Genomic DNA, 11,982 nt, shown 5'->3' with positions numbered 1-11,982 from the left:
TACACAAACTCATAGTAAAGTCCAAAAATATGAATTTTGCCTAGAAATTATTGAAAATAAACTAAAAACTAACTAAAACATACTAAAAACTATATGAAATTAACCCCAAAAAGCGTATAAAATATCCGCTCATCATGAAGCACACAGCTCAAGGGTTGACCTAGGAAAGAGAAACTGAGCAACATGCAAGGAGATACAAAAGAAGTGGGTTCACCATTCAGAAGCCAAAGAGAGATAACCAGTGTTCTGAGGTTTTGTGTTCTGAGAAGAGTTCTCTGAAGAAGTTCATCAACTTGGACAGTGCTTCTGAGTCAAAGGAGCATTCCGCCAGAATGAAGAACTGAATCAGAGGCTTGCAAATCTGGTTTATCACATAGCAAAGAGGCTGTTGTAGAGTCAATCTCCTTCATGTTTTACTGATTGTAATTTACTTTTCAATGTTTATCTTTCTGTAATTTCTTGAGGTAAAAGGCTGAATGTGAGAGTCATTGAAAGAGCCTAAGAGAGAAAAAGGCAGAGAGATACACATGAGTGAAAAGCCTAGAGTTATTTCAGATTTCTTTAGGTTAAGTCTGTGTCTTGTATCTTGTACCTGTGAGGTATCCCTTTCTTAGTTGGGTTAGCACTAAGAGTGAATAATTAAGTATTAGCATAAGTAAGTCAAGTTAGGTTAGAACTTGAGTGTGAAAGGATTGTGTCAATCCTGTGGAATTGGTGTATGTAATACTTTAACTTTGGTAGAAATTTCACCACTGTTGTGGTGGAGACTGGACGTAGGTTGCATAGCATAAGGCAACCGAACCAGGATACATGATGGTGTCAGCTTCTCTCTTCCCTGCTCTGTTCTGTTTTCTGATATTCATGAGACAAAATGAAATTGTCTCATAAATTTTTCGCTGCTGAGTTCAAACAGTTTCAGATTGCAAGTTTGTTTTAAAAGGGTTATTGACTTAAAAGAAGGTCATAGATTCAATCTCCCCTTCTCTAAGCCTTCTACAACCTTCACATTTAATAAATCTTCTACCGATCACATTATGCATCTCATCTGTTAATTTTTTTAAAAAATAAAAAACTTGTGTACAATAACTATATAGAAAAAGTTGTGCACCTATCATTATTGTTCAATAGTTAACCCCATTAAACGACTTAATATAGTTTTGTTGAAGAATTAATTTGGAAAATATGGACTTATATATCATGCCACTTAGAAAAACTTCAACTAGTGAGAAGGAATTTTAAATTTCCATTTTTTATATACAAATATCATCAAAGTATATAATTTTACTACTAATAAAAAGAGTTAATAATCAAAATCATCTCTGAAAAATACATCGATCTCTATTTTCATTCCCAAAAGAATAAATTAATCAAATCCGGCCTCGAAAGATAACAGATCTGATAGTCACACTAGTCCTTCCGTCATCTTCTTCGTTGAGGTGGCTAATGCTCGTTGACGTGACCCGTTAACTGTCAGTGTGGTACATGTTTAGTAGCATCATCTTGTTGCTGACAAGATAAGAATGTTAAATCAATTCAAATCCGTTCCTAAGTGAATGATCCCTAATTTTAAATTCAATCATAAATAAGACTTCCTCAACACTTGGATGGCACTATACTTGGGTAGAAGTTGAAATTATTGGGTTGCCACGATGATGGGGATAGAAAATAGAGGTCGTCGTGGTGGGTTATCATGTCCGTCACATGACAATCATGGTTCTAGCTCTTCCATGCAAATGAGGAAGAAGACTCAGGATGAAACATATTTTTGTGGGTTGAAGAATGTGATTAAAAAATATGGGATAGTAGAGAACTCAGATAGATTGTTCCAAGCTTGTCCAAGATAACGGGTGAGCGATTTCAAAAAAAAATTAATACTTTTCCATCTTGTTCTCTGTTTTTGGGTGTTTTTAATTTTTTTTCTTTCAAAATTGTAAAAGGAAAGTCATTGCAATTACTTTAAGTGGGTTGATGATAAAGACTACTAAAAGTGGCTGAAGGTGGCGCAAAAACAGATGCAGGAATTGATTTAGAGGTTGAGAGTGCCTATGATGAATGGAGAGTGAATACGGTATGGAGATTGGGCAGCTTAGAAGCTGAAGTTAGAGCTATGAAAATGCTGATGATTTTTATGTTTGTGTTATTTGTAATTAGTATATTACTTTGTTGTTTGATATGTACTTCCAAGTAAACCAAATTCTATTATGCAGCCATTAATGGGTGGCTCTGCGATTTCTTATGGGTGCAAGCCTCCCAGGTAATTCAGTCTTATGGTTCTTCATTATCTGCATATGGTCTCTTTTAAAAATGCAAGTATAAATTCTTTAATTAGGCTTTTTTTAACTTCAATATTATTTGGTTTTGAGGGGTACGATTAGAATAGAAGTTCAAAATTGAAGGAAACCTTATTTAATAGAATTTTGTGCAAAAATGTGTTGAAATGTAATGGCATATTGAATTTCCTTAATGAGATTAGTTGTTTGAAATCAATTGTTTAAGATTAAGTTCAACCTGCATCTGTTGATTATGCACAATGAATTTTCAAACAATGCAAACAAATCATCCTTGCAAGATGTATCAAGCCATAAACAAAGTTCATAATCATAACATTGTCTTGACATTGAAGGCTAATATATAAGATTGTAACATTGTCTTACGAAATAATATCACAGAAAATAAGAAAGTTTTCACAACACCGCAAACCTATAAAAAGAGCTACATAAAAAAATAGACATACAAAATAATGAAGTGCAACCTACCGCAATGTTTAAGGTGGTATTCGTTTGCCTTATACAAATTAAAAAATAGAAAGTAGCCTCATACCAAAAAAATCAACAACACATTTCTAACTAATCAACTTTTTTATCCTTCTTCCTTGGGTGTTTAAATCTTGGAGTAAGCACAAAAGTCATGAAGTTGGCCAGCTTCTTAGCAGTTGCAAAATTTGTCCCTTTTCAACAGAAATAACCACTGTTGCAGCTGTAGTAGGTTTGCGAGAGAGGTAGTTGCTCTTACTTTTACCTTAATCACTTGTAATTTAGGTGGGCTAACAACCACCTGATCCTACATAATCTAATACCAAATGAATTTGTTAGATCATTAAATAAAACTCACATATAAGTTAGAGTTGTGTAGTAAAGATACAACTTGTTGTGTCTCTTGAGTTGGTGAAATATTTTCAGATTTGCTAATGTCAATCTCTATTGGAGGCTGGATGGGAGGTGGAAGTGCAAGCAATGATGCTATTGCTACTGCTACTGCTTCTAGAGCAATATCAGTTGCAGCAAGGGCAGCATTATTTACTTCAAGGACACCAGGGACAACAAGTGCAAGTTGCAATTGCATTTGTGGTTTGTTCCTTAACATTTGTATATTTCTTCTCTGCACAAGTTCTTTTGTTGTGCACAACCTCACCACATTACATGCACTAGGTTGTACTTTCTCTTTATTTTGCTTTTGACCCAATTGGTTGTTCATTTTTATCCCTTATCCTTTTTTTTGTAGATTTTCTAGGTTTTGGTTAATTGAGGGTCGGACTGGAGTTGAAGATGATATTTTTTTTTTCATAGATCATGTCCCTTTACCAGATTAATATTGAAACGACAAGTTCTCCTATACATATCCATCTTCAACTAATCATGGCAGTAATCTTTAGCCCTCTTGTCATTCTTATTTTATATGGATGATATTGCATGCATACATGCATACCTGTCAAAACCAATTAAATAATTAATTAAAATGGGTTACATGATTGAATTGATCATTAAATAAGAGTTGAAGCGGTTACTTGTGAGTTACCAGAACCTATAGATACATGTGTGTTTTCTCAGGTCAACCACCATATTTGTTGGCTAGTCATGCACTTCATACAATTCTTCCTTCTCATTACCAGACCACTAAGAAGCTAAATGGCTAGACAATTTTGTCATTGCTTCCAGTCTACTTTGTTGAATAGAAGGAGAAACCTTGATAATTGATCAACTTCTGCTTGTTGTCAATCATACTCTTCATGATGATTCTTCTAACTTCTTTAGCTAATGTCAGGATGGGATTGCTCCTTTCATGCCTGATTTTTGCATTGAATGACTCACATGAGTTGCTGCATATGTTGTCCACCTTTAGAGATTCACTAAAATACGCTTTCATCTATGCATCCTTCGGCCATTTGTTAAGATACTCATAGGCCTTCTCATTGATCAACTTAACTATGTTCATGTTTCTATCAATCTCATTTCTTGTCCTTGATTGAGCACATTTTCACTCCAAGTCTTTTAACTCATTGCTATACCATTGCTTGGAAAAATTATGCCATAACTGCCACACACAAAATTGGTGGTGAATCCTTGGCATTACTTTCTACATGGCAAGAATTAATCCCTACACCAAATACAAAACCCAAAAAAATTGTTAATCAAAATAGTCCTTCAATAAAATTTATTAAATAAAAAAGGTCCTTGAATAATATTCATTAAATCAATATAGTCCTCGAAACACATAATGTGAATAAAAAAGAGTGTTACCTTCTGCAGATCTAAAATAAAGCACCATCTATTCTCTTTGTAGTCTCCAAGTTTATTGTGAAGAACTTCTAGAAACTACTTCTAGTTATCCTTATTTTCCACATCAACAATTGCATAAACAATAAAAAAAAGATGTGATTATTAGCATCTTGTCCGCATACTGTCAGAATTTGTCACCTATACAATGTCTTAAGAAACGCACTATTTAACTCAATTAAAGGTCAACAACCTGCCTTAAATCCCTTCTTTTAAGCATTAAGACAAACATAGAATCTCTAAAACTGAAGGAGACTCTCGGGCATGGGGATGACACCAACCTTAACTATGGATCTCGGATTGCTAGTCAGTAATTCATGAGCATAATCTCACACCAACCCATACTGAGCTATCTCATCACCCTCCACAATTTTTCTAGTAGCTTTCAAAGTCCTAGTAATACACATTACACTTTCTTACAAACCAATCATAAACCTCATGATGCTTCATAGTTGGATGCTTCCTAAACTTAGGTACTAGTTTACTTAGTGTCCAAATTTGGGTAAAAACTCTAGTTTTCTTCCTTCTTGGACAAATATGACTATCAACTAGAGTTTTAATTGGCCAAGACCCATCTTTCTTGTTACATGCATAATATACTACCCAAAGACAATCCTCTGCCTTACAAACAACTCTGACCCTAACTTCATCAATCTTTATAAATAAAATATTTCTACTTTACTAGATTGTATAGTCCCTAGTAGCTTGCATAAAATCAGCCTTTGACTTAAATATCATACTAACCTCAATTTTAAGATTTTTAAACTTGGCCTTGTCATTAAACTAAAGATACACAGTTGGTGATTTCTCATTAGAGTCCAACTCCTTACTAGAATCCTCCGAATGCCATGATTCAACATCTAACACACCATTAAGGTCATCATCATCCTCTTCCACATCTGTAAAAAAAATTAAAACATAAATTGCCCTAAACATTTGCCAAATCAATTAAAACATAAATAACCCTAAGCAGATAAACCTACCAGATTCAGAGCTTTACTCATCTTTAAAACCCTCATAGTTAGAGTCATTTGTGTCTATCTCTTTATCCCCTAATCTAGACTCAGGAGGTCTATGTTTCTCCCTGACCACAGATGTTTTGTTCTTTCTTGCACCACTTTATCCACTGTCATTATCACTGCTATAAAGATTATCGCCTAGAACTTTAGGAGACTTGTATAATTTATCTTCATCACTCTCATGAGTCATGAGAGTCTCTGTTCACTTTTTACTGATTGAGAGTTTATTTTACACATCTTCCAAATCTTGTGAGAGTGCAGCCACTGTCATTTTCCTTATTCTTATTATCTTGTGAGTTCTTGAAAGGTTGAGATGATCTTTTGGACTGACTTAGAACTTTGTTGACCTAAAGTGTGGCCTTGGTGGGTTGAGAGTAGGGTTTTGTAGGCAGCAAAAGAGTCTCGATGGACTGATATGATGGTTTAGTGGGGTGAGAGATTGTCTTAATGGATGATATGCTGACTTAGTAGACTGAGAGGTGGACTTACTAGGTTGTAAGGCTACTTTAGTGGACTGAGAGGTTGGTTTTTTAGGCTAATGGTGCAATTTAGTGGGTAACTTAATGAGTTGAAAATGATGTTTCTTAACTTGGGAAGAATTCTTCTTATTACTTTGTACTTCCATAGTAACTACATCCTCTTCCGTATTGTCCACTACACATGGCTATGAAATGCAATTCTCAAAGTACAGATTGATCATATACTGGTTCCTCCTACTTGGATGTAAGGAAAACTCTAGGAACTTTTCACCAACAGTCTCCAACTTCAATATATCGTAGCTCTTTATAGTAACCATTTACAAAGAACATATCCAATATGTTTTCCTCATCACTCATCAACACTTTTGAATTGTCAGGTTTATATATCATTGCTCCATCCTCACACTTTTTAAATAACCCACCATGGTGAAACAAAAATATCATGAAAGGAGTCTCCATCTACAACATCAAAAATAAAAATATCATTCATAAATAGAGTGCACTAGATCTTGTCTGAGTCACCAAAGGCTAAATCCATTTTGTACACATTAATCATAACAAACCCTACCCTAAAACCAAAATGAACATGCAAAAAACTTTAAACGCTGTCATTAAAATCAAGCATCCCTAACTAAATTTTTTCACAAAATAAGAAAAAAGTAAGGTATTCTCACACTCTAAAATGATACATCAACAGTCATACAAACTTTTGGTCATTCTAAACTCTAAACTAAATTAGAGGAACATGCAGACTCAGAGCACTACACTAAGAACACATCGTAGAATAACTCAAAAATGATGAAAACAATTTCATCTTTATCTCTCACCGTTGTAATGACTTCCTCCACTATCAATGTTTCTCCAAAAGATTATCAATTTTGCATTCAATAGCGTCAACTGTTCTGTTTTAGTCGTTGTCCAACACTGATGAATGTAGATATGGTGGTTCAAAGCTTGAGTGAAAAGCTTTGAGGGCAGATTTTAAGGGAGATGAGACATTTTGGAGTGAAATAGAGATATGATTGTTATTAGAGGGGGTGAGGCATTGAAGCTTTATGACGTTTAAATATCCTTTTGGATACGAAATGGTGTCATTTTAAGACTTGAAAAGCTTTAAATCAAAACTACATTGTTTTGATTGTGTGCCATGCTCGTAATTAACAGGCCACGTCAACAAGCTCAGCGAAGGAGATGATAGAAAAAGTAACGCAACGAGTTTTGTTATTTTTTGAAGATAAATTTGGTTAATTTATTTTTTTAGACAAAAATAGAGATCGATGTATTTTTTCCAAACGATTTTAACTATTAACTCCTCATAAAAATATTAAAATAATATTATTATAAAGATGTAATTCAAACATTGAACACTAACATATTATACCTAAAACGAAAGTAATGTTTTGAACAATAAAAAAAATATCATATACATCAATCAAGAGAACTCAACAAGAAAATAAATAGCTTCTAAAATTTATGGTACATAAATTGTCACTATTTTTTAATTTGAATAAAAGTTAACATTGGCTAGATAAATTATCCCATGTGTAACATCCTCTATTATCGTTATGGTTTGTAGCAATACTAAGAGGAAACAATGAAGGTTTGGGCTTGATATCAAATCCAAAATTGTCATCTATGATGACATGAGAAGATTGGACGTTATCAGAAACTTCTGTTGCATAATTATATTGCCAATTTTGTTGGTCTTGCATGATTGAAGGCACTACAGTGAGAAATGTTGATAAATCCTCATTCATGGATTGGTTTAGGTTAGTTGCTTCTTCCTTCTGTTTTAGAACTGCAAAAAATGATGAAACTAGAATCAGTTATCGTATTATCAACCTTTTCAATCATATGCATTACAATTTGAACGAGGTACTCTCTAATAATGAATACGTAGTAATATTAAAGTGACTATTTTCCATTTAAATTATCATAGATATGTAACAATTCATAGGAAATAAATTAAAAATATTTTACTCATTGTAACATGAAGGTTATTATTCATTCTTATTCCAACTTAGCTAATAGTAGTCCTATATTATTAGTTCTAACTTCTGGAATTAATTTAAGGTGAAAACTCATATGCAGTCACAAGTTAAGTTGATAGCTGAAAGCCGTTAAATAATTTGAATGATTTTGATTAAATGTTCACGTGAAGTTAACTGTACCTGAGTTTCCATCTTAATTTAATTACCTCTAAAAATGACCTCAACAAGCAAAAGTTGAAAAAAAGTTCACAAACCATGCAAATTGTATTATCTTATTTATCATAAAAAACATGTGGACATTATTAATACATATTGTCAAATTCCTTAAATAAATGTCGTCATCAAGATTTAAAAGGTTTTTATCTTTAAAAAAACAAACCTGGAGTAGAAGAGCCATAAAGGGAGCTAAGAGGAGAGTCATCAAAGCTTTGGCAGCAATCAAACACATTATTGTCTCGTTCATCTAAGCCCAGATAATTTCGTTTCTTTAAAATCTGATGGCCAGAAGTCGAGGGTTGAGTTTCGGATAGAAAATCCCCAAACAACCTATTACTTGCACTCAAAGAATTAGGGTCATTGTACTCAATATCGTAATTAACTTCCAATGGCTCCATTTGTTGCGTTTGCAACGACAATGGGATATGATTCGAAAGAAGTTGCATCTTGCTTTGAGCATTAGAAGGAGAAGATGTCAACGAGGATCCACTTCTTTCAAGATCCAACAACGTCGGATTTTGAAAGAAGTGGGAGAAAGAAGACGAATTGAGCTGCATAGGGAACTGGAAGCCATTATCAATGTCAGATAAGTGGGTTGGATTATTCATGGTAGGGGACGTAGTAGGGTTACAACTTGGGGTTGAGCGGTAACGCTTGAAGCTAAGAGGGTTGTACAACAATGGTGCAGGTCTCTGGAAGGTGAAGGAGAGAGGTAAAGAAGTTGCAGGTGAGGACAATGGGGAGTGAGCTGGAGAGGATAGAGGGGAAAGCATATGAGAATAGGATGATGCCCTGTGTTGTAGCGGAGAAGTTAAAGGAGAATGATGTCGTGGAGATGGAGAATGAGGATAACTCTGTTTGATAAACTCGAACATGGTTATGGGAGCGTTGTTGGTGAAGTTTTCACCGAGATAGGTTACAGTGGTGGCGGTGGGTGTACTTGTAGTAATGGAACGATTAGGGTCATCTGAGTATAGAGGAAGACCTTGCCTTTGCCTTCGCTTCACCCTTGTGTTCCAATAATTTTTTATTTCGTTGTCAGTTCTTCCAGGCAACTATACCAACAATAAAAGAATTTATTAAGCGTGTATTTATATTTTAACATAAGGGTAAAATCGTAAAAGATAATAATGATGCAAATATACCAAAGCAGCCATTCGAGCCCATTTGTTGCCAAACTGAGAATGGAATTCAATGATGAGCTTTTCTTCTTCAGGTGAGAAAGCACCTTTCTTCAGATTTGGTCTCAAATGGTTTGTCCATCTGAGCCTACAACTTTTTCCACATCGAGCCAACCCTGTGTTCCTTTGCACTGCATTCCAATTCCCTTCACCGTGCTTCGTCACGTAATCAACTAAAATTGCATCTTCTATTGTCGTCCAAGGACCCTTTTTCAAAGCCACCTCACCTGTCGCTGTCGCCCCACCACCATCTTCGCCACCGCTATTATTGCCACCATCTCCCACACATTTCCCCATTGCAGTGAAACTGTTTGCATCATTCTCTGCATCCTTATTCATGTTTTCCATCAGCTCTTACCCAATTACCTCGATCTTGTTTCAAATATGCAAATAAAGCAATTACTTAGATGTATGTTCTCTCCTTCCTTGAATCAATAATGCTTGGAAACTAATAATGTTTATCAAGCAATATTAATTCAATGAGAAAACCTGCCAGTTGTGGTGGTGATGGATATGATGGGTTTTGGGTGGTGCAAACAAGAACATTAGCTATAAAATTGTGAAGAAGTTGAAAGGAAAAATTCAATCCTTCATAGCCAATGATGGAAAATTGTACAACCATATCTTACATATTCACAGTGAAAAAATCTTGTAATTTGTGACTGCTCAGTTGTTTTTTAACAGGATGCTTTACTTCTAATAGAAACAAATGGTTGTGTGAAACCGAGGCTGGATGCTAAAAATAGTATAAAAGAAAAAACAAATTCTAATTACAAAGGAAGTGGGGAGAAGCAACATAGATTAAATATGTTTTAGTAATTGTGTGGAGCATGCATGGTGGCAAAAATGGTTGTGTTTGCATATCTAGTTAAAGACATGTGATTAACTTTTTCTTTTCTTTTTGCCCCTATTTTCTTTTTTTCTCCTTGGTCTCAAATTATTTTTTTCACTTTTGAACTAAAAATAAAAAATTATTTGTCACTTTGTCATTCTCTTCGTTTTTATTGTAGAACTTCTTTAAATTGTCAGTTGTATCCTTAAATTAGTTATTGTGTTAAATTAAATATAGTTTTGCATTCTCCATATAAACTGTTTTGTATTAAATATAGTTCTATTATAAAGATTAAAATTAGGAATGTCAAAAAATATCGCCAAAATGAGTATTAATGGAGATTATTCGTATTTGGTAAATATCATAGATTTCTTATTGATATTACGAATTTAATAAAATATTTTATTTTGATAATTAATTTTAATATATTTATATTTTATTGTAGCATATGACTTTAAAGGAATAACAATATTTGAGTGATGTGATTATATAAAAATGTCAAATTTGTTTTCAACAATTTTAAGGTGAATTCTCACATATATAGTAAATTGTATACAGAAAATATAGAATGTGGTTATGTTTAACGATAAAATTTTAAGGTGAATCTTCTTGAATTATTATTTATTCTTTTTCTTTGTATATTCTTTATACAATTTTAGTCTGAACAAGAATAGTATCTAATGAAAAAACAATTATTTATACTCATGAATTTTATTTATGCTGACAAAAATATTTATTAAACAAAAAAATTTAAAATTGTGGTCATAAAAGATGAATTTTATGTGACAAAAGTGAGATAATACTCAATTCGGTCCCTGAATTTGTATACGAATCTCAATTTAGTCCCTGAAGTTTTAATTGTTTTTATTTAGTCCCTAAACTTTACGACTATGACTCATGTTAGTCCTTGAAATAATTTTCAATGTATAGACGTTAATAAAACGCTATCATGGACAGGCGGATGCCACGCTAAACTCTATAAAATGATGTTGTTTTGGTTTTGACACTCAAATAACCTAAAAATAATATCATAAGTGGTGTTTATTGACACTTTACCTTACAAAACAACTGATGCGACATCATTTTTGAACTATTTGAATGCCAAAACCAAAACTATATCATTTTACAGGTTTTAGTGTGGTATTTGATTGTCCATTTCAACACTCGATTAACATTTGTGAACTAAAAATCGTCTCAGTGACTAATGTGAGGCACGTTTATAAAATTTGGAGACTAAACAGAGGTAATTAAAATTTCAGGGACTAAATTGAGACTCACGTGCAAGTTTAAGGACCAAATTGAGTATTAACTCGACAAAAGTATCTAACCTTAATTTTTTATTAATTTTTTAATAAAATTCCTAAATTACTCCGTAATTTATCTTCATCCTCAATTCTCTCTCTCTCTGATCCTCCAATTGCGAAATCCATGTCGAAAACACAAAGACAGGACCATAACCAGCATTGCATTGCTCTCCCCATCACCATCCTCAAGTCTCTTAACTTTATCAAGAGCAATAAGAGAGATAGGAATAACAACACTATCCGAACTTGTAAGTACCCACCCTGTCTCTACTCGTTTGGGCAAATAATCACCTACCCCGCACCAGGCGGATTTTTAGCGGGACAGAATCTTAGGCGAAACGGGACAGAATCGGAATTAGGTAATACCTGCCCCGGTATACATATAATATATATAATTTTAATATATA

General features: G+C 33.7%; 1 protein-coding gene across 1 annotated transcript; it reads right to left on the bottom strand.

The window, feature by feature from the left end:
- On the bottom strand, window positions 7,488-10,161 carry LOC107646255 (transcription factor MYB97-like). The gene is made up of 3 exons (XM_021117412.1): window positions 9,404-10,161; window positions 8,422-9,313; window positions 7,488-7,849 (listed from the first exon to the last, which is right to left on the bottom strand). The coding sequence occupies exons 1-3, from the start codon at window positions 9,785-9,787 to the stop codon at window positions 7,566-7,568; spliced, it is 1,560 nt and encodes a 519-aa protein (XP_020973071.1). The 5' UTR covers window positions 9,788-10,161; the 3' UTR covers window positions 7,488-7,565.

The sequence above is a fragment of the Arachis ipaensis genome, chromosome B01, assembly GCF_000816755.2.
Source record: "Arachis ipaensis cultivar K30076 chromosome B01, Araip1.1, whole genome shotgun sequence".
Lineage (NCBI taxonomy): Eukaryota > Viridiplantae > Streptophyta > Magnoliopsida > Fabales > Fabaceae > Arachis > Arachis ipaensis.
This window is presented reverse-complemented; position numbering and strand designations above follow the sequence as displayed.

What these genes read in the sequence shown, in the direction of transcription:
- LOC107646255 (XM_021117412.1), bottom strand. Translation starts at nt 9,787, where the DNA reads ATGGAAAACATGAATAAGGATGCAGAGAATGATGCAAACAGTTTCACT. An exon ending in GGGCTCGAATGGCTGCTTTG is followed by an intron (nt 9,314 to 9,403) that starts GTATATTTGCAT and finishes TTGTTGGTATAG; the next exon opens with TTGCCTGGAAGAACTGACAA. An exon ending in TTATGGCTCTTCTACTCCAG is followed by an intron (nt 7,850 to 8,421) that starts GTTTGTTTTTTT and finishes CATTTTTTGCAG; the next exon opens with TTCTAAAACAGAAGGAAGAA.